The sequence below is a fragment of the Sipha flava genome, unplaced genomic scaffold (genome assembly GCF_003268045.1).
Source record: "Sipha flava isolate LNK unplaced genomic scaffold, YSA_version1 294_pilon_pilon, whole genome shotgun sequence".
In the NCBI taxonomy this organism is placed as follows: Eukaryota; Metazoa; Arthropoda; class Insecta; order Hemiptera; family Aphididae; genus Sipha; species Sipha flava.
This window is the reverse complement of record NW_020272965.1, coordinates 16,409-40,835: the sequence shown is the minus strand read 5'-3', so window position 1 is coordinate 40,835 and position 24,427 is coordinate 16,409. Positions and strand designations below refer to the sequence as shown.

The following is a 24,427-nucleotide window of genomic DNA, read 5'->3' as shown; positions in this document are numbered from 1 at the left end:
TGCGACCATGCATGTACAATGTACATATTACAATGTACGTTGTACATATTGCACGCGCATAGAATATATTCAGTCCGCTGTCCGCAGTCTCAAATTTAGTTTTTCAATTACTTTTTTAACCGCAGAGGCTTTCGTCGATAACTCGAGAAACGTCACGATTGTCGTAAGTCTGCAAATCACGTTTTTAGGCTACGCCGCACGTTCGACCAAAATACGTCCACGTTGCAAGACAACGCCACGCGAACAACGTAATTGTATTACATTTCAACAATAAAACCTTGCAGTCACGACGAACTGTATAAGATTTTATAAGAATTTAACTGTTACAGAAAGGTTTATAACATCCGATATGCGTTAACTAGCTCTACGGGCTTGCCCCTACACTCATTACGACTGACTAAACGCCCTCGTGTGTACACCTCGTATACCACACCGAATGTCACGCCATAATAAATGCCATAAAATTCATCTTTTCCCCGAGTACCAATTGCTTTTTTACAATTTTCGACTTAGGGATCCAAATCCCTAATTGTCCTTTTTAGCCTCCATAGTAAACGTTTTTAATCGTTTTTGGTTCCTAGTCGCATCGATCCACCGGCATTATCGAGTCGATTGTCTGGAATTTTTGACTAATTTTTCTAACCATCTTTCTACTTCTTACATATCAGTTTCTGCTCAACAAAAACTTCTACTATTCGAAGTTTATCAATCTGAATGGTTCTCTTTACCACCTGGCACGCACGCATTGTCCCCGTAATCCCGTAACACCAGTGATTCAGAAATTCAAACAATCCGAAGCGCCCGATAATCGCTTACACTCGCCATTGAATATGGTACAATTTACTTTTTCACCATTCATCCGAGCTTTCTCTTAATTCATCCCTACTACGTACCCGACCTCGTGATGAATTGATTTGCGATTTCAGTCGTTTAATTTTCAATCGCTCTTTCCAAGTATTCCCTGTTGTAGACCATACTATTTCATTTTCCCTACGTTATATAATGCCCGACTGAGATGTTTTTCGTCGCTCCCGCTTCACTTCTACTATTCATTGTATCATTAACTTTGCGTATACCGCTGATTCCCTAATCTAATAATCTGTATACATTATTTTTATATCAGTATTCACGCTGTATTTATGATTTCACATGTTGTTAAGCGCAAAAAAAAAAAACATTCAATAGTTTCTTAAAATATATGTTTTACAATAATATAATGAATTGTTCATCGTTAGTAAATGTTTTCGTTTTTCATCTAATTGTTGTTTTTATAATTTATTATAGCGGTTGAAATGATGACGTCTTTTATTATTATAAAGATAATTGTACGGCTAGCATCCCGCGCGTGGCAGGCGAATATACATTGAAGTACAGCATTGAGCACACAATAATGTGTACCGTCGGGGGGTATAATTATTTCTCGAGGTTGAAATCTCCACGAACGACGGGAGCAGCCTTCGTAGGCGTTTTTTTTATCTTCGGAAATGTATTTCAAACGTTCGCCGAAATCCGCTGCCCCGCTCCGGAACCGTTTCAAAAAGATTCCGAGGAAGTTGTAATAATAATAGAACAATAGTTCTCGTGCGTCGAACGCGCAAGACATTTTCGCTGTTGCAGCAGCGGTACAGTATTGCTCAAAATTGAAATCGCAAACAAACCGACGTGCAATAACAATTGAATTACACGGTACCGTACGATTCGCGTGGTATGATGACGTACACGAGTAATACGCATTATGCGAACACGGAATCCCTTTGATTGGTTTTTAACCGGGACAATAATTATCATTGTTGCGCGAGAAGCCGTTGCTGCCGTATGATTTTCGGTTTTTTGAAAATCTACCATCTTCACGCGGCTTCCGTGACGTAACAACGTTTAACACGTGGCGGCGGGCGGGCGGGCGGGCGGGGGGGGGGGGGGGGGGGGGGGGGGGGTTGAAGTTCGTTTTTATCGCTCCGAAGCTGTTCGATTCACCTCCCCTATTTCACCATCGCGGCACTCGCGAGCCGCCCGTACTTCGCGGTTACCTTCGATCGATTTAATTAATTAATTACAACAATAATATGCACCGCCGGTCCCGTGCGCGTGCGGTACGCATAATAATAACAATTGCGCGTTTGCGGACGTGCACATGTTTCATCCGTATCCACGCTCGAAAAGAGTATTATATAATCGGTATGTGTACGAGCACGCGGTTCGCCGACCGATTCGGATGTTAACTGCGCGTCGCTGTTAAACAGAACCGTAACTAGGGCGAGGCACTTGCCTTGGGCGCCTGAAGCTGGGGGCACGGGGCGTAATAATATTGAACAATCAACTTATTTTAAGAAACGTTTTCTCTTGTTTTGCTAGACACCTAATTACAATTTTTCAGATTTTTCCGAATCGTACTGTACATATTAAAAACTGTGAGTGTGACGACCTTACAACATAGGGGGCGCATTGCTTCAGTTTCGTCTCAGGATAAAAAAATGGCTCGGTACGACTCCGCTCTCAAAACATTAATACTAAGTCGGACGAAACCGTCGAGTTGCGTGCTCTCGTTGCTCATCGTCTCTGAGTCCGGGTGCGTCACGAGGCGTATTGAATCGCGCAACATTTAAATCGATATCATTCGATGTTTGTCGCAGCGTTCGGAGTGATGAATGATTAAAACTTACGAACTTGAGGATTTCGATTTGATTGTTTCTCATCGGTAATAAAACGTTAGCACACGAGAGTATATTATAGAATTATGGAATGTTTGAATTAAGTGTGTCGCCATAAAACAAACGTTGAGTAAAGCTAATTCGGACGGCGGTGTAGGTTTTCGTTTCGAAACTCGTCAGGATTGAAAAAGCAAATCGATATCGACATACCCGAAGCGCGGGTTATTATTATGTTGCTATTTTAAGAGAAAGAGAACTATCCTGAGCGAGGAAGTGAAGGGAAGACATAATTAGGAGGGATTCCGAATGGGAAGAGTAACACGCGAGTCCTTGAAATTTCAGAAGTGATCGGACATTGGTTAAAAAATTTTTTTCATTTAATGAACATGTTAATTTTTGCCGTAACGGCTACATTTTTGAACAGATGACAGTGAAAACAGTGTGTTGCGGGGTGCGAATGTATTACGGTAGGGGCTTGAACGGGACTCGAACCATGTATGGTTTAATCATTGTGAACGTGACACAATATCCGTCGGCGTGCAAAAATGGTCCGTGCACGTACAAATAATATCGACTGACTAACCGGTTCGACTTGTCGGATTCGCAGATGAAATACGAATAACGTTCAGCTCCAGAGACGATCACACGTGTTCCACGTCGCTGTTCAACTTGGACGACGACATGGAACTGTCCGCATGGCCCCCCAACATCATCATCGGCGAGAACAAGTTCACGGCCAGGCTAGGACCGTCGGGTGGAGTCCGGGGCTACATGTCAATCACGGGTAAGAAATTCCACAAATAGTTTACGAAGTTTCCCCCGGGATGAACGGGGAAGTTAATACAGTCCGCGGGGGTAGGTGTTGTACAGTTCGACGTGTACGACCTACCCGCATCATATCGAACGGGGGGTTGGTGATGGTATGATATAAGTGCGTAAACAATACGTTCGAATACATACCACGTCGATACGGACATGGTTTCTGAGTTGTGCACAACTTTTTGGATTTAAAATCATATTTTACCTATAATGGATGGTATCCGGCCAAAGTTGCGAAAAAATAACCACGAATGTAGAAATTGCGAATTAATAATGGCGAAAATAAAAACAGCGAAAATATACGATTTAGTGATAATAATTTTAAAAAAGCAATTAAGCATTTAGTGAAAAATTGTATGCTATACCATTTACAAAGTTCTTATTATCATTAGTATTATAATTTGTAATTAACGAATGAAGTCCTTTAGCACAGTCCTTGTAATTTTTCTTATCTATGGTTGTTCTATAGCATTATACTGTTCTCGTTTTAATTCTTCTAAATTTCGAATTTTCTGTATTACACGAATAAATTTCCATATAGTGGGGTTAGGTTAGGTTAGGGTGGCTTCCTGCTAAAGAATATTTATTACATTATTAAATATATTCATTATTAATAAAATAGGTTATAGTTTTACAGTTTTATAAGTTTTGAAACTTATTCAAGTACTATATTAAAATGTATAGTATTAAAAATAGAAATTATAAAAAACTGCATTTTCGCTATTATTAAATCGTGATTTTTATACTCTCGGTTAATTATTTCGCTATTTTGGCCTAGAACCATAAAAAATACAGTATTCAATATGATAGTAGATGCCGCTTATAAGACTAACTTACTTCGGGACCAGCATAAAGTGAGTCTTGTAACCGAACGAATCTTACAGGCGAAGTGGAAAAAAAATACAAACAAAAATGTGAATACGATCACTAATTTTATTTTGCTATTACTGCACATTAGATATTACATAATATTTATTATAAGACAAATAAACTATTATTATTTATAACGATCTATATTTTTATTTCTTATTTGTGATTTTGGTTTGTTTTTTATTATTTTTATTTATTTTGCTAATATGCTGCTCGTACTCGTATTGTACGTTTAACTGAATAATTCGGTGATGAACGACTCTCCTGGGCAGTTCTAGAGCCTCTAACTGTCTTTTTTTGACAGCGATTCAACTACTACGCTAATAAATAATTACCAATACAGAAGATTATTTTTACGATTTTTCTTACGAAATTTGAGTCTTGTGACCGATTTTTTTCAATGTATTTGGATCCGTCCGGACCGTTACAGGCGACGTCTACTGTATGACTTTTAAGATTGGTGCAACAAGAAATTAACATCAATCGTTACTTCGGGTAACTCGATTTCAGCTACTTCACACTGTATACTTTCCGGAAGTTAAGGTGTCGCGAGCGTGAAGAAAAATCTTAATGTTTTACGTCGGCGAACTTAAATCGTTTGACGGACATCTCGATAGTAAATAACTGAGAATCAATTATTTTTTTTTTTTTTATTGAAATACTTGTTTCAACTTGAAAATCGTTATTTCGGATTCTGGACGGAGCTGCGACGTTGGTCTCGCGTCAGTTTTCTCGCCTGATTAACCCTGGTAAATAACACCTTTGATCGTTCGAATAGAACGCAGCGCAAAGTCTCCAAATTCCGAATCTCTGAACGGAAAAATGACGCTTAGCGTGCTCGACGTCCTTGCGACACGTCCATGCACGTCATCTGTATATAACGCAACGGGTTACCGATTTTGGTCCGAGCTGCCCGTCCCGCCACCGCTGACGGTCGACCGTACAAGTCCACGGTTTATACAGGGTGTTCGGTAGAAACGATCGAAAAGTTTCTAAGCCTTTCGACGTCCTGCACGCACGTATAACGGTGATGAATACACGCGTACAAGTCGGGGAGATTAAACGAGCGACGACAGCGGCGACGTCCTTTGACCGTCGTTCGCGATGATATAATGCACGGCGCACCTGAGCCCCGCAAAGTTTACGCAGGAATTTCTGAACGCGACATGAGTTTTGATCGTTAATTGTCTGAACTATTCGCGAAAAATGTACGCGGATCGCATCGCAAATCGTGTAACAACGTAAACGTATGGCGCGCGCAAGTTAATACGCGTACGGAAAGACGTACAGGACGTCAAACGGCTTTTGCAATGTTTCTTCCGTCCTTCGATCTCGGTTCGGCGTTCGTGTTCACAGCCAGTCCCGTTCTTTGGATAGATCATTTACGTATTTAAACAGAGATTTTTTTCATATCTCTTATGACAATTATTATTGTTATTATTCTACGATTTTTATATTTATTTCCTAGTTATCCGATTCATTTTTACAACTGGTTTATGCCGAACAACAATTTATCCTACAGCTCATATTTACCTGGCTAATTATACAGTATAGTCAATATTATAATTATGTATATGATAAATGTTTTCCTCTTACTTTAAAATAACGATTCATCGTTATTACACCCGTAGCATTCCCGTTGATTTTTTTATTTTCGTTTGACGTCCATTTTCTCCGTCGATTACTGCGTTTATTAAAATATTAATTTTACCGTTATACATTGTGATAGTTTTTTTTTTTTTTTTTAGACACATATAATAGATTTAATTTTGTATTTTGAAGGTTCTGATAAACACCGAGTACTTAATTTCTGCAGAGCAAGATGTTGGGCTGAGAACACGCTTAAACAAGTAAAACTTAAACAGTGATCGATTTCAAACAATTATCTCCAATAACCGTAAATATACATGACTCGTAACCGTTAATACCAGGATTCGAAACTATCATAAATCAAGTAGTTTGCGGAATTTTCGTTAGACTAGTAATATTACGGTCAGTGTACTACATAGTTATGACGCGCCTACATGTTTCGAAGACGATTGACGGTAACAATTGATCTTAAAAAGCGGTAGGTGATGGTTTAAGCTAGGGTGACCATAAAAATAAAATAAGGGGACACTAATAAGTTACTTAACTAAATATATTAGTATAAAAAAAAAATTAAATGTATGCTGTATAATAGTTTTTAAATACAAATAAAATATTAATAAGTATAATATATTCACAAAAATCCAAAAAACCTAACCTAACCAGGCAGTCAACCTGTTAACGTTGTCGATAATGTTGTGACATTATTAGTTCTCTATATTATACCCGCAGCAATTATAATAATTTATTGTCAAGACAAGAATCTAAAAATAATGTTGATAAGTATAGATTTAAAATATGTTCTATTGAATATTGTGATACAAAAATATCGTAGAATAAAAAAAAAATAATAAAAAAAATTATAAATTAACAATAAAGAGAAAAACGGGACAATCCCGTACAATACGGGACGTATGGTCACCCACCCTAGTTTAAACTAAAGTGACGAGTGAAATACGCCGTAGGTGTTACGATCGTTCGTATGTTTTGGAAAACCGTAGTGAGTAAAAATAAACATATAAACGTCGTACGTACATATCGCGTAGGTAATATATAAATATAATTTTTTTGCTTTTTTTTTTTTTTTCGTAAACACTCGAGTCTTATGTTCTCAAAAATCGTTTGCGCGTAATGTATTCCCGTGATATTTTATATTTAGTCGATTAGATTCGACGACGTTAAAATCCAAACGAGGAGAACCGCGTACACGCAATTCATTTTCTATATCGTTATTCCCAGACATCTCGCATTCGAGCCAAATATTACGGGTTACGATAAAAAAAAAATAAATAAATAAAATAAAATGATGCGAAAAAATTCGTATCTCGTGTCATTCGCTGTATTAGGCAGTAGTATTGTAATGTTCCCGATGCGGATTATACGATGTACGGATAGCAATAAGTGAACCGTAGCTGCGTAAACGTAATGTGAACAGCAGGTTGGGGAGAAGAATTGATTTGCTCAGGAAATTAGTCGTGCGTTTCGCGTTAGGCCGAATTCACCCAAAATATGATCTGTTTGGGCGAATGCATAAGAGTACTTTTTATAGATTTGGTTTTGTTTCGTCAGGCGGATTTTACACCAGGTATCGCGGTCCACCGCACCGTCTCATCTTAAGTAGGAAAAGGATTGTCGTTCGGTTGATTAATACAGAATGTATACCGTAATATAATTAAAAAAAAAAAAAAAAAAAAAATACACAAATATGAATTGTGTTCAAGTGCGGGTTGAAATACCGCCGTAATTAATGAACTTTACACCAGCCCGGAACCAAGCAGTGCTATGAAGTGTTATTATTAGGGTTGGGATTTTAATGCAATTGCATTTTTTTTTCTGATATCCCAAACACGTAGGTCCGTAAGCGAAAATCTGTTTCAAGGGATACTGATTAAATGAATGCAGTTTTTATTTCGCATTCGTTTGCTTTTTTTAACAAATTTAACTTGAAATGCATTTTTTAGGACCTATTTTGCGGTTTTTAGGCCATTTTTTTGCAATTTTTTTAAAGAATTTTTTGCTAACTTTTAAAGCATTAAATTCCAGCCCTAGTTATGATGTACAATTTTTACTTTATACCTATAATAGTAGTTAATAATTATTAGTAGAATCGTCAGAGCCAAAGTGTCCGATGACCGTCACCAGGTTCTTACCTCGTTCAGGTAAAAATAATTTCAATCGCCCAAACGGACAATTTATTTTTTTTGTCAAAATGATTATCTTCGCCGATCACCACGTTTTACACATTTACACGTTTTTCATTCGCCGCAACGTACAAGATGAATCGAACGAGGGTTCGATAATCACGATACCTCCTGTGTTAATGAAGATTATCGAATTCGGTTTTTCGTTTGATAAATCGCACGAGTAGATATAACTTTCGTACGTTTTTTATAAGTAAATAATTCCCGTGTGATTGAACGATGTTTTTATTAGAAATAAAAAATAATATTTTGTGTTTTCGTTCTTCTGTAATAACATTTATATTTATTTATTAAATACATTTATAAATGCAGTGTTCGTTCGTGTGATTCAACATAAGAAAAACCGATTGTATTAATATTTATTTACACGCGAGATTCATCCTGATCAGCCGATCCTCATGGGGCACACTATAAGTATGTGTATTTATTAGTATAAACGTTCAAAACCATTCGTTTTCGGACTGTTATCAATGCGACCGAACGAGAAACATTAAAAAGAGCTGAATGAAGAGTTATCGTCCGCCAGGGGCTAAGGTGATATTGATCGCAGAATAAAACGCATATATTTTAACGATCACACAAACAGTTTACGTACATAATAATATCATTTTTACATTGGTGCCTAAATTCATAATCGAATTTATCAGAATTATCAGTATTAATTGTTTACTCCCTCGGTTTCAGGTTACCCCACCGGCGACGTTGTCTGGTACATCAACGATAAACTCATACCAGAAATCTACGTGGAAAGGAAACAGACGTACACGTTCTACGTCGAAGGAGGTAACGTAATTCAAATGCATCGTTATTAGTACGGCATATTACTATATCCGTATAAGTAGGTAGCGGAAAGTTTACTAAATATAATAGTAGTTTAAAAAAAAAATCAATCTAATTAACCGACGACAAGAATAAATCTGAATATATCAGAACAGCATTAGATTTACGTGATAACTTCGATAATGCGTAATAAGTAATATATTACAAAATTTAAACAGTTACATTTTTAATTTTTAGACTACACAAAAATCACTGTTTTTTCTCGCTAGAATTCACCGTCGCACTGCAATAAAAAGATCATCAACATTCGAAAAATGTAAAAACCTACCTTAAAGGGGCTTTAAAATGTCCGATCTATTTTAACTTTTGGAATTCGCAGTTAAACGCAAAACTGATTTATTGCGAAAAAAAGTCCATGTTTTTTTTTCACCTTTCACTCTAACCATTACAAAGATAGATGTCAGTTTCAGACACGTGTCCAGGGGGTGGTTTCGGCGGTTGAAAATATTTTAATATGGAAAATGTAAATTGTATTATACTACACAGTCACGGTGTATATAATTTTATTCATCAATATTTGACTAAAATACTATGTACATTTTGCACGTTGTGCGTTTTCATTTCAAATAATCAAGTTGATCACTTAAACCATGAACATATGGATTATTTGATTTCAAAAGTCGGTGGAATAATGTTAAACCAACGTATAGTTCCCATCAAAGTAAGAATTTAAATGATGAGTTTAAAATAATATTATAGGACAATTGTTTAAAACAAGCTAGGATGTTAAATTAAAATGTTACGTAATAACGAAATAAAATAATCAGAATAACGCACCATCAACTTCCCCTTTGGAATATTATAAAATATCTATAATATTCATACTATTTTTTGATTTTTGTATTTATATATTGACTAATCCGGCTGGCCGTTGCATAAATCACAAGGAAATTTATACTAACGTTAAGAATTTAAAACCTTCCTCAAAATCAAATCCTGGGCACGCCTCTGATCAGTTGTAAAACATTGAGCGTATTCGGTTTTCGTTTCCGTTTGGGAATAATGAATATATTAAACGCAGCGATAAAAAAAAAAAAATTCAAAATACGTCCTCGACCGTCCGATTCGAACAACTACGATCTTTAAAATATGTTTTTTTCTTGAAGGAAACGAACCGAGCAAAGCGGAACACTATCATCCGTTTTACATCACCGACAGCGCCGAAGGAGGATTCGGTCAGAAAGACGACGCGGAGCAGAGAAAACAACGAGTGTTTGCCGGCATCGTCTACGACTCGGACGGTTATCCGTTCCCCACGACGGGTATACTATTATTTATTTCGGAGAAAGGATTTTGATAAATTTTGAACGTGGCTTGAAATTCGTCTCCTACAATATCGTTTTGACGAATTCCGTTATACGTACTGTATTAAAAGGCATTTCGGTAAAATAATATAGATTTATATTTCGTCAGGTTTTTTTTTTTTTTCATACATTCAATATTTATTTTAATATTATTTATTTTTTTTGTAACCGTCTTTTTTTCTTTCTTTTTTTTTTTTTTTTTACAAAATTTAGACGGTTAGACATTTTCGGTTACGTTTTACAGATTATACTTTTGTAACTATTCCATTATGATTTCAATACTCGTTTACAGTTTAAACGTAATATTTTTAATATTTTGTAAAATACGGATCGAACAACGCTACGACAAATCTATTACCGGCCGTACGAAATACATAACTGTTGAATATTATTTTTAGCCGGTCGTTTTTGCGAGTGGAAATTCAAGTCGTACGATCGTTCGGCAGAAATGGAAACCTTTCAAGCGTTTTTCGACTCTTTGAAATTGTCGTGCGAAGAAGGCAACCCGGACATACTGAACTGGACGGTCGCCGAGGAGACACCGGACCTGGTCTACTATCAGGTGAACATATTTTTTCGTTTTCTTCTCTCCCCGAACCCTGCGCAAATCTCATTACGTACACGTTAGCGTCTTGTCGTTTTTCGTACACGAGCCCCAGACAGAAGAAATTCTACACTCGATTTTCGGACTCAATCGTTCCCCCAGCACGTGTGCATATTGCGCGAGATTAAATATTAATATGGACAGCAAAAAAGGTTGTGTAAAACGTTCGAGTGTACAACCTCAAAAGTTTTAAACGTGTTTTTGTTCATCGTAATGGGCGATAGTAGATATAAACGTTCTTAGACGTTCCGGAGTGCAAAATACGGCAATGTTTAACGGTGCACGGAAAACAAAAGAAGACCACCATTGTTTTAGAGCCCTAAACGAAAAGCTGTGTAAATCGAATATTAATCAACGAGATTCGGTTTGGATTGACGTCGAATCACATAAATACGTGGCATTTGTGTAAGAATGAAAAAAAAAAGAAAAAAAGTGCAACGTATTCGATAAAAATTATTTCGGAGGTATACTATTCGAACGTATCGACATTATGCTGAATGTTAGTGAAAAAAAAAAAAAATCTACTTTGAAAATAACGCATCAGACGCATACACGTGACCGACATATTCATATACGAGTAAAGTAGATGATATTTTATAGATCTACAAAATATCGTACGGATCACGGTTTATGACCTATAAGAGATAAAAATGACATAGTAAAAAAATATAAATGAAAAAAAAATCCATTGTGTATTATAATCTTATATCCATCTCGTAATAGTATCGTACACGTTCCCGTGGCCTTTGTAAAATTGTTTTCAAAATGTCGGACTGTTATTATAAAATAAAATAATGTGACGCATTGTATGTTTAACAATCCGATCGCTTTTTGGTAAAGATACAAATGATTTATCCAGTGGCGCCGAATGAAATTGAAACTGCTGAGTTCAAATAATTAGATCTACCCACCCATCCGTTCAAATACCAAAAGATTTTTTTTAACATCTTTAATAATTGAAAATGTCATATAATGTTTAATTAGTAAATATACTATTTTAAATAGAAAATATTTGTGTCAATTAATGTATAAAATAATTAATTTACATTTTTTAATGATCATTTTTATTTATTTTTTAATATTCCAATTTTCTAGGCAGTTCAATTGAACTATTTGGAGTACGTGTTCGGCGCCACTGTGCTTATCTATTTATTACTCGTATATCGCAATACTGTACATTTACGTCCTCATTGTTGTTTTCATAATTTTTATTATTGTTATTGTAATGGTACGGCTGCAGTTATCTGTATGAGGTGTTTATATGATAATCCATAAGTTTATTAAACATAATTTTCTACAATTAAATACTTAGTATCTTAGATTTTGAATGAAATAAAAAATTTATTAGTTTAACCATGATGTATGCATACTATTTAGACCAGAAAGTGTACTCCAATCATCACCAAATATAAATTAAACATAGGTTTCGTTTTAATATGGGTTCTAGATGAAGGTACTTCCGGAGAGAGGGGTTTTTAATTTATCAACCGTTCCCTAGGTATAATTGAGAAAAACGGAGAAAAATTGGAATAAACATAAAATTTCAACCGAGATTTAAATTCTTACTGTTGATAACAATCCCATATTATTTTATTACGTAATATTTTTACTAAACAGATTTTTTGATAATTGTGAAATTAAATAAGATTACTGAAAAATCATAAAAAAATTATTTAGAATCGCTATAACATGACATTTTGACGAAATTGGATATTCCTGCGATTTTTCATTAAACGATTATAGATTTTAGTTAAAGACGTTGCTTGGTTTCTAAATATTTTAATGAAACTCGTGTTGTTTATAGGTGGCAATTGAAATTTTTTATTTTATCAAATTTTAAACTCCTTTATTTTTTTATTTTTTTTTACAAAAGTTAGCGCATCAAAAGTTCAACCTGCTTTATTAAGAAATATCGTTCTTCTACTATGATATATATTAAAAATATAAACGATCCACCCAACACATTTAACAGTTGCAACGTATTATAAACCAAACATCGCTGATACATTGAAACACATATAACTGGTGTTGTGTAAACTAAATACATTTTACGTGTCTTAACATAATAAATATTGCCGTTGTTACACGTGTTTAACGATAAAATACAATCAAAAGTCTGAAAAACCTAACTATACACTATTGTACAAACGTGGTATCCTTATGTACACACATTTTGAATATACTCGTATTATAATCGATCTGAAATACATTTCAACAAACCGAGAATTCCAAATGTGCATAAAATATTATTGTTAAAAATCAACTGAAAATCATCGGGTTAAAATAAATTATGAAATAGTTTAGGGGTTTTTTTTTTTTTCTTTATTAACACTTTTCATACCTAACTGTTTGACTTATTAAGTTCCAAAATAAAATCTGTCAACGTCATTTAAATTTAGAAATGTGTTTTAAACAGGACACATTTTTATACGAACCACAATTTATGAAATAGTATACAACGGCGGATAGTTGTACCAAACTACCAACAGTACAGATTACTTTTAGACGCAGTTATTATCAATGTTGTGGATGGTAACCCCAAGTCGTTGTTAAGTGATTTTTGATGCGTCCAAACGATAAAAAACTGATCGAAAAAAATATAATTCCAGCTATTTTAATATTTTCTGGTGATTAAACCGCACAAACGGTATGTTTAAAACAGAATATGCGACCAAATAACATTTATTAAATACGTCGAAACGACGTCTAAAAAACTCAAACTCGCCATACCGATATGAGTTTTTTTTTTCAATTCGCTGAAAGTATTGTACGTTACCAACGTAATATACAGTATACCACCCTCGTTGTAATCAATTATTATTATTGCCCAAAGTATTTATATAGGTAAGATTTTTTTTCTTTTTTTTTTTTTTTTATTAAAAAACGTTAATTCGGCCAATTTGTGTTCCAAAAATCAATAATATTATTCGTAGTCATTATTTTTACTACATTCTTTTTTATTTTTTTTTTTTTTTTTTATTTATTACCATAATTTTATATACGTTGAGTTGTTTAAATTTTATATAAAAAAAGGTTTCAAATGGTTATGCATAAAGTCAGAGAAGCAACGATTATAATGCACTCAAACGTTTGAACGGATATCTCTCTATCACTCACTACGCCCCCTTTAAACTTGACAAATACACATCAAGTGTTAACTGACCAACTATAAAGTTGCTTGATGGTACAAAAAGTAAATTACGACATCGAATTATGTAAAAATACAGTTTTGTTCAGAGTCACGAATCGACCGAAACAATGTTCTCGATTTTCTTGGTAAAAAAAAAAAAAAAAAACTCGTGCACCTCACGTGCAGCGCAAAATTAGTAATCGAATTCCTTTCGTGTTTTGCAGAGCTATTCGCAAACCAACGTGGGATGGAAAATCCACGTGGTCGATCCCGGATACAAGTGGAACGACGACAAGAACGCCGCGACCCGTAATCCGCGATTCGTCGATCTGCTGCTGTTAACGTGCGCGGTATCGATTATTGTTGTCGAGCGGTTTTTCACGATTAGTTTACTGTGATGTACACAATCCGGTAAAACAGAAACATCCAAAGCAAAACAAAAAAATTAAAAAAACAAAAAAACTGCTCTTCGCGCAAACAGCTTTAGACGTCCGTCCGTCGTTTTACGATCCGCGGACGACGAGGACGAGGGACATAAAAAAAAAAAAAAAAAAACACCATTATATCGTTTTCTTCTCGTTATCTCTTTCTAATTGTCTACGCCCTTTCGACGAAAACGCCCACGTAATACTTTTCCGGAAGCCACCGTGTCGGTCAAATTATATTACTATCGCTGTGGCTCGGAGTTAATTATAATACTGGACCTTAAACAGACATCGAATTAAAGACGTTGAACGCGCAAACAAACCAACAAAAATATTTATTTTTATTTTTTTTTAAATAAAACGGTAAACCGTGTACGAATCCGTTCGATACTATCGAAAACAAACGTTGCGTGTTATCAGCAATCGAGAAATACGCAAATCTTAATTCCCATATTGACCTATTCGCAATCGTTAAGATCGATTTTTCCACAGTTCGGATCCCATGAACCGGTCAACAGAAGCGTTGACAGTTCGTATCGTCAGTTGGCGAGCTCCTCGATTTGAATCAAATTAAAATATCTCATCCCCTCACCCCTCGTCCTCGGTTCCGATGGATCGCACGGTGCATTATTATCGTGATTATAATAATGTGCACGCCAAAGCGACGGACTCGTCGAACAGCGTTTCGGCGAATGTTTAATTGATATTTTGACACGGGCGTTTCCAACGGTTGTGCGATTGTTGTTATAACACAGTCCGTCGTCTACGCGTTTCGTTCCGAACGTGAGCGCGGCTTGGTACTCGCCTTCGTGTCGACAACAACGCCAGCAACACTTGTCGTTCGGATCGGTTTTTGTGTTCTCGAAAATATTATTTTATCTTTTTTTTTTTTTTTTTAAACCCCCTGCTTTGTTGCACCTGGATTCGTAGTTCAATCTGCGGACCATGGTATTTACCGTACTCGTCCCGTTTCAAGTTCGGAATGCGGGCGCGTTAAACATTTCGTCGGGTTGACTCTAATCTGGGTCCCGACTAGACGCTTATATTTTGGCTCCGAACGGTCACATTTTTCAAGAAACCATTCCGCTCCCCGTATTAGGAAACGTTCCGAACGCGGTTGGATGTACGGCGGTATTTATTGAACTTCACAAAAAAAAAAAAAAAAAAAAAAAAAAACAACAAAATAAACGAATAAACACATGTCGATGATTTCTTTCAAAACGCTATCGTACCCCGGAACGAGACCCAGTACGTACCGGTATATTTTTCGAAAAAAAACACTATAACGTTGGCTGAGAAAACGAGTGTTGTCGGTCGTCGTGGAACGGAATACCTATCCCGTTAGGAGTGATCGTATCGCGTAACGTTACAATAACGCAGGTGTTACCGATTTTGTAAACGAACGTCGCGAACGATATTTCGAACACCACTCTAGGTATCATCCGTAAAAGAATTAAATACGAATATTGCTAATACTACGTACGAATGCACGACGGAATAAAAGTGACGAGATGAATTTATAACGGTTGTAATAGTATAATATATAGTGTTGTACGACAGCCACTAAAGCAGCGGAACATCATACTATTCATTCGGAGCCGCCGAACAACGATAAACGATTGCGAGTTCCGTGCGTACTCTCGGAGTAATCCGCTTAATTCGGGCACGACGTATGAATCGAGACGAAGAATCCCAATAGAGCTGAATAAGGATTGTTCTTCGTTTAACGTTTCGAACAGTAATTCCCGGTAGTTTGTTCGAACAAGACAATGCTCTAGACAAAACTGCGGTAACACCTGTGCACAGCAAATATACGCCGTAATAGTCATAATACATATTAGAACAATGGTTTTCGACCTTTTCCGGATCGCGACCCATCATTTTTTATTTTTTTTTTTTTTTTTTAAACGCTACCCCTTCAGCAAAAAAAAAAAAAAAAAAAAAAAATAATGTTGTTTTGTCCATCGACATTTGATTTAATTACCGAAAAAATATTTACATGGTGTAGGATTTCGATCGATTTACGCTTAAAGATTTACCATAATGATAAATAATCAACTAGATTTCGTTTTTAAACAATGTGGGAAGATCGTTTCGTCCATTATTTTTGGCGAGCCCCGGGTTGAAAACCGTTGTGCTCGACCGACAACTGCGATCGCCCATAGTGCTCGGGCTCGGATCGAGGAAAAACCCAAAGGTTTGGAAAACAATGAAAACGTGGTGGTGGGGGGGGGGGACCGAAAACCCTCGTGGCGCGTCGGGATCGGGGGTTTTTTTTTTTTTGTTTTCGTTTACATCGTCCGAGCGTCGGAGGGTACCAGGCGCGCGATCGCACGCGTTCGAACCAACGCGTCAGCCAGCACGAGACAACATCGCCCTCGGAACGGGAACGCCGACGGTCGGCCAACATTAAGAATATCGAGCAAAACAAAACATATCATTTGTAAATACGTTTTCAAACGTACGTGTGTGCACATAGTAAACTGATAAACGATAGTGTTGTAAGTGAACCTCAGCTTTGTACAGACCGCAACAGTCGTCGAGACGTTCGAGCGCGCGCAGCAGCAGCAGCAGTAAACACGTAAAGTACGCAAGGCGTATCCGTGTCGTCGCGCCGCGACCTCACCCTTTACCCGCCGCCCGCTACACCCCCTACCCCCGATTGAATACGATATTCGACCACATCGATCCGTAACGGCGTAGCGAACACGGTTATCGGGCGTTCGTCCTACCGCCGTGTCGGTTCGGTCGTATAGTCGATTTTCGAATTCGTTAAACTCTGCCGATCATCGAACGACCTTTTTTTTTTTCATTTTCGCTTTCCCTGATACGGCCCTCCGGTCACTTCGAGTTGCCCGTCCCCGACCTGGACGTGAAAACCGGTTCGCTGAGCGATACGTACGGCGGACCACCGGTTCAAACCGTTCGCGGACCGCTCGGTACAGTCGAACCGAGTCGTTCGCGGTGCGATCGTCCCTCGAACGGCGGACGGCGCGCGAACAAGAGCGCACCAGCGGTGGTCTCCTGTTCCCTTTTCGGTCCGATCACGCACATTCGAGCAACACTGTGTTCCCGGCGAACGTTTAATTTTGTTTTTAATTGATTTCATTTTTTCTCCCGAAAACCCGCCGTGCGGTTCGATCGATTTTCGTCCCATTCGGGTGTAGGTCTCCGTGAAACGCGTGCGGCTCGCGAGAAAATATTCGTCCCGTACATTTTCTCCCGTCGGTCCTACGTCGAACAGTATTGCTCAAACGGAACGTGTAACAAACATGACGTGCACGACGGGGATAAGAATGGTTTTCGCCGTCAACATCAATTATCCGACTTTTCCCGTGCGGCGGACGTACGTGCACCGGAAATACGCGTTCGAACCGAATGTCGATAACACGATGACAATAATATTTTCTAGTTTTTAGTCGATTAAATTTAAGGCGAATACGCATAACTAATACGCATCAAATGAACTATTGACAATAAACTATACGTTCTAAGTGATTATAATTATTATTATTATTAATATTGTTACGTTGAAAATTATTTTTTTTTTTTTTTTTACTAATATTTATTAATTGTTTAAGTATTTAAAATATTGGTGCGTAATAACATCGCGGATTATAATACACGTTCGTAATATAATCTTCGGTTTAACATCACGTACACCCAAACGACGTAACGTCGCATTAGTACCTACGTCCGTACTACACATTATTATTGTTTTTATCATATTTACATTACAAACGAATGTTACATCTCTCTCTCTCGTCGAATCGAACGTTTCGCTACACACGTTTATTGTTATTACACGTCGTAGAGCGTACGGGTTTTTTTTTTTTTTTTTTTATTCTTCGCAAATCGTTGAGAACACAATATCGTTCATCTTAGTCCGTCCATTCTTTTGCCGTCGATCATTAACAGTTCGATGCGTGTCGTGATCTAGTCATCCGTCAAGAAATCGTATACGTAGTGCTGCGGTTTTCGTGTATACGACCGAAAAATTATGAACATTTCTCATTTCTCCGTCGAAACATAAATTTACATAAGAAAATTAAAAAATCTAGTAAAACCGTATCTGAAATTTAATATAAATTTAAATCGGTACACCACGTCGCTTTGGCGCACGGCTGTTTCATATTGTTTTTTTTTTTCCAACGAACCGCCACCGACGTACCGAACGATTCGCTCACATTGTGCATTTTTTTCGTCGATACGCAATTTATACAAATATCATGTGGGCGTGTACTTTATTTACATAACAGCGATTTCACCGAACGTCTAACTACGAAGCGCGCTTTTAAATATCCATAATAACAGTGTTATAAAGTGTTATAAATACCGGGTCGACAGTAGTGTTTCAGTATAGTATTACGCGGTTAATCGAAAATTTAGATCCATTAGAAAAAAAAAAAAAAAAATTTAAAAAAAACCGTATTGCTGTGTTGTGCACGGCAAAAAACTATTACATACCGTAACCGCTAGTTGTTGGGATTAAAAAAAGAACGGCGATTCAAACCTGTACGAGATAATATTAATACATCAACAACCGCAAAAGCATTCAGGACGTTTCCTGTGATTTCACTTCGCGCGGAAACATTCGTTTTCGACGAGACAGAGAGAAAATGTTAATCATTACAATATGATGTGTTCTAAGTTTTTAACCTCAGTTTTAAATACACTGTACCGTAATGTTATAAAAATATTTTATTAAATCTATATATATATATATATGTATTAAGCAAGTTAAATAATTATTGACGGTACCGGGAAAAACGTTGTAACATTGCACGCAATTGTGTTTATCCGCGTGATAGTGGATTGAAACTATTCGGCCAAACAACGAAAATCGAGCACAAAATAATACATAATAAGTATTAAAATAATATCAAAATAATATATAATAACAATGTTAATTACAGCTGTCCGACAGCAATACCGAGTTTCCCCATCGAATCAATCGTACCACACGTTGCGTAGGTGCAATGGGATAAGCCGATTTCCCGCGTACCTAAAATGTAAATGTATTCATACAAACAGTTTATGTTTTATATATTTGTGTACAATATAACTCTCGTACGTGTACTATTTTATAAGGAACAAATCTGTGTTTTCGGTGACAATAACTTTCACATTTATTATTGAACGTATTTTTATTGTTATTCCTTAGTATTATAATTAACGGCCACGAGTCGTCATTTTGAATTTTATGTAAACCTCGACAATAATTTTTTCTAGACGAATAAGTAAACGTTACATTTTTAGGTTAACTTTTAATATTACGATAATATAAAATTTATTTGTAAATGTTTAAATCGCTTAAGACTTTATTTTTAACTAAAATGTACGGATTCGTACGGTTACGTTTAGTAATTTATATTTGTATAAGATAATGTGTATCAAGTGAAACGCGTAAGAAATGTTTTATAAATACGGTGGAATCTGCGAATTGACGAATACTGTACCTATACGTCATTATTTGTATCTTCGCGCATTTGTCTAAAAAAAAGAAAGAAAAAAAAATGAAAGAAATCGGTTGACACCGCGTAAAGTAATTTAGATTTTATAAATGTGTTGATGTTACCTTTATACGCTATCTAACACGTGACAATAATAATATTAGTTTAATTTGTATATTTAATATGAGTAGCAAATTATTTTATGACAAACTTATATACGCCTAAACGTAAATTATAGATTATACTATTCTTCATTTCGATTGCGAAACGTGTAGCTTGTTCAAATAGAAGTATTATTGTACTGTTAATTATTGTTTTCTTCGTTTCGTAAATCGATTTCGTCCTCGAACATTGATTATTATATTTTGTCCGCGTATCTGTTACAATAAGTGCGCTACGGCATTGTTCTCCGATAAATCGAAACTTTTCGAACACCTTCCTTAAAAGTGTGCGGTGAACTGTGTAAACGTATGACTGGATTTAAAAAAAATTAAAAATGTATAACACTTCTTGTGTATTTATTTAATAAAAACAACATGCGTACGCGATCGATGTTCTATTATTTCGTTCGTCGTGTCACTGCACGCACCGCTTAACCAGTCGGGTGTTCGGCATAATAGACTTACACAACAGTCCGTGGCGATATCGGTTGCGAATCAGTCTTTTCTCGAGTCACATTCGAGTTTTCCGCGTGTCCAAGACGTGTAGAATTTGAATCGTGTTAACATTTTTTGTACCGGATAACAATGGGTATGGCGGGTGAAGTTACTAGGTTAACCTAGCCGTATTATATATTACGCCGTGGAAATGTTTCCCCGCAGTGAGGAAATCGATTTTTCCGTAGGAAATTCGTCGGTACGAGTTCTGAAATTGGTGGTGCAAATTATGGAACAAATAATGGCGCGAAAAAAAATTTGAATTTTCCAACATTGTGATCCCAGGGAAACGCACCTCCGTTGTGCTAGGTTTACACGCGCGTGTTTCTTGCGGCGTCAACATTTATCGCATTTAACTGTTTACACAGTTCCACACAAAACCATGGCGTCCGTTGATTGATTGCAACTTCGTTGTATCTTATATACCGTTTCAGCTCCGGGTTTATTCAATATTATATTTTGAATCGATTGAAACGCCGACTGAAGTGCATTGATATTTCTCGTAAAGCTCCAAGGACTTGACAGATAAATCTCCGTTCCGTTTTGAACACGGTGTACGGTACAATAGTACACTGGTATAAGACTGAAATTAAAATAGCTACAACGTTTATCGCTCTCTTCGAGCTCCGCACTCGTACACTGCACTCATCCGTTGTTTCGTTACGTCTTATTAACTTTTTCGTCTCGTTACCGCGTTACTTTTTTCCCGCCGCTCGAATCCCGCGAGCCGCCGAGCACTTTTTTGGAAAATGTTCACGTTCAAACGATTTACGTTAGGTAATGTAAACATTTTCATAACACTTGAACGGGAATCGTTCTAGTACATCGAAACCGCGGTTGCATCCGAAAACCGCCACACTTTTGATTTTGAAAAGGTCGATGGACAAAAACCGCACACTTTATCGGTCATTGTATAACAAAATACCCCAAACTTATAGTGGCTAAGACCGCACACTATTTTGAGTTCTAACTGATGAGATAAGATTATAAGATTTACTCCAATAATCATGCTAACACGTTATAACACTTCAATTTTTAATTAAATTGTATTAAGTTTAGGAGCACATGTTTAAATATCGGGAAGAATTTTTAATCGACGGAGATCGTATGAAGTTTTTAAAAAATGTCGGTAATAGATTTCAGCCAAACTTAAACAGTTTTACACGCTTTAAATTTTTAAATATTTTTACATTTTAGAATACTCGTATATGTTTTTTTTTTTTTTTGTTTGAATAAATTGTAAATTATTAAGTATTCCTAATCTAGGTAAGTATAACCCTTTTGGGGTCGAAATCAAAAGTGTGCGGTTTTTGGATGCAACAATTGTGCGTTTTTAACCTGTTAAATGTGTGCGATTTTAACCTACCAAAAATGTGCGATTTGTTCAGCTATTATCAAAAATATGAGGTTTTAGGAGGCAACGGAAACCACAAATCCTAATCTCCACGCGTCAATCGTTTTAGAAAACATGGTTCGAAATGAGAATAGGTGTTGTAAAAAACATATGTTTTATTAGATTAAAATTTTATTAAAATATCTATGTTTACAATCAAAACAGTTTCTATAGTTCCACATTTGATACAAATCTGCGATTATAACGAAAATACATAAATATTACCAATATCGTTCTCCGAAATTCAATACAAGTTTTAAAAAACTTAATAAAATGGTACTGTCTTGTATACTTGAAAACATAAAAACAATTTCAATATCCGCTCCGCTAATAATCGGAAGCCTGTTTTTATTGTTCGTCGTTGTTTACAACCAAGAAAGGTAAGAGCTGTTTGTACAGCATTTATTTCGCCTGTAAATTATTTTAAATTATGTTTTACTCTTCAAAAACACGCCAGAAGCCAAAGCTGCCATCAGTTTCTTACAATTTACAATTGTGACAAATAATTATTGATTTTGAACCCGGCCTCCGGCGGTTTCGTTCTTCGGGATCGACCGTCTGACTAGAAAGAACATACTCCTCCAGCCCTCTTCTTCTAACCGACCAGGAAGTACATAACTACCGAGGCAAAAATAGCCAATTTTCATCATAAACTTAAATAAAAATTAATTGCTTAAAATCAGTTCGACGATAACGTTTCCATTACGTCCGCTCCGTCGTTGGTTTGGGGGGGGGGGCTGAAATCGGGAACGGGAATCGTTCTAGTACATCGATCAAAGTTTTATTTGCTGTTATATATAATGGCGGTCTAGTCATCTTATAATCATGGTTCATGATTAATACTCAAGCCCGAGAGAACGACCGTAATCCGCGCATTAGTAATCGATACCGACTGTCTCGAACGCCGGTCGCCGGTTAAAAAACCAATAATGAATTCGTTTTTACTGCTACGAATAAACGAATTTCAACGATGTCTCTCGGCAATTGGTTTATTGGTAGGAGTCGGTGCGTAGCAACGGACACATTTTTACGGTCGTTAGAATAACGTAACACCCGGGGACGGGAGTATATTGAGAGTGTATTAGACTCAATTATTAGACCTTTAGTCAACTATTAATTGAGATCAGTTACAGTTTTTATTTTTACTAGCAATATGATATCACGTCCATAACGGCTGATGATTAGTAATTTCCACCCCTCTACATCTGGTGAAAATATTATTGATTTTCTTTCGGAGTTGATACATCATAACCTTCGCCTTTCTTTTTCGACGACCTAAAAAAAGCCACCAACAATTCGGATTTCATTGCGTCAAAGAGGGAATTCAGACTTTGAAAATATTGTTTCTATAACTATTTTGTTGGATATAATTAAAATTAAATACGGAACTAATAAACGGTGAACAGAATACGAAAAAACGGTTAAAAATCAAACATTAAAGTTGTCCATATCAAGAAAAAAAAAATATAGAAATAGGTTCAAAGTAGCAGAACTTTGACGTATCGCACGATTTTGTGCAATACGGTTTCAAGGCCGTTAATTTACGTAAGCTAGAAATGGGCCAATTCATCCTACCGCGCGGCGTCGCATATCAAGAGACGTTCCTAGCTTAACGATCCAAGACGGTTGCGACACGAATTTTTTATCTTTTTTTTTTTTTTTACCATCATTAATACGATCGTTATCGTGTCCGATAATGTCACGGGAGCCGCGGGTGGTCAGGTTAGCCGTTCGACGAAGCGCTTTCATCTGTGCGATTCTGTGACAGGGACGCGAAGTTGTCGAGGAGAATCTGTCGGTTGCGATCGCGGCTTTCAGCGATGCCCGATCCGGAGGACGCGATACGGACGCGCGCGTACGTGGTGAACATGTTCGAACGGGCCACGCGGTGCGTGGAAGCGAACGAGTTGGAGTTGGCCACGGAGCACGTGGCCGACGCGCTGTACATGTTGGACGGTCCCGCGGCCGGTCACATGCTGGACCACATGAGCCAATCGCTGTCGCGGAACGTCTACATCATGGTGTGCAAGAACTACGCGATGCTGGTCGAATACGCGGGCCCGCGCATCTGAGAGAACGTATAAGAAACGGAAAAAAATACACGTACCTCGCGAAGGTCAACCGTGGGATCCCGATTGGGGGGGGGTTAGGGTTCCACGTACACGGATTCGAATGGGCTCTCGGGACCGTCGCGCAGTGTTCAGAACACATCGATTTAAACGGCAGAAACCGCATGTTTGATTTTTTTTTTTTACATTGCACAAATAGACATTCTAAGGGACCTTAATACGGAGTTTGGAGTTCTTATGCATAGATCAACGGGACTTGCAGCGTTTTTTTTTTTCTTACGTTTTTTCTGGTAAAATCACTATTTTATTTTATTTTCCATGATTTTTTTTTATCTCGATTCAATATTTAAATTTTTTTTTTAAATATTTTAATACAATTAATTTAAATCTCAAGCTCTTTAAAATAAGTGACAAATATAATTATGTAA

The 24,427-nt window shown here is 36.8% G+C and overlaps 1 protein-coding gene across 2 annotated transcripts in view; it reads left to right on the top strand.

The window, feature by feature from the left end:
- The window catches only part of LOC112685858 (protein Skeletor, isoforms B/C-like), a 115,064-nt gene extending 94,677 nt beyond the window's left edge, over positions 1-20,387 (top strand). For both annotated transcript variants that reach the window (XM_025557885.1, XM_025557883.1), the window contains 5 exons: positions 3,256-3,432; positions 8,810-8,908; positions 10,072-10,227; positions 10,668-10,831; positions 14,228-20,387. In XM_025557885.1, the coding sequence (XP_025413670.1) occupies positions 3,256-3,432; positions 8,810-8,908; positions 10,072-10,227; positions 10,668-10,831; positions 14,228-14,401 (770 nt within the window). In that variant the 3' untranslated portion in view covers positions 14,402-20,387. The remainder of the gene's footprint in view (positions 1-3,255; positions 3,433-8,809; positions 8,909-10,071; positions 10,228-10,667; positions 10,832-14,227) is intronic.
- Positions 20,388-24,427: the final 4,040 nt, after the last annotated feature.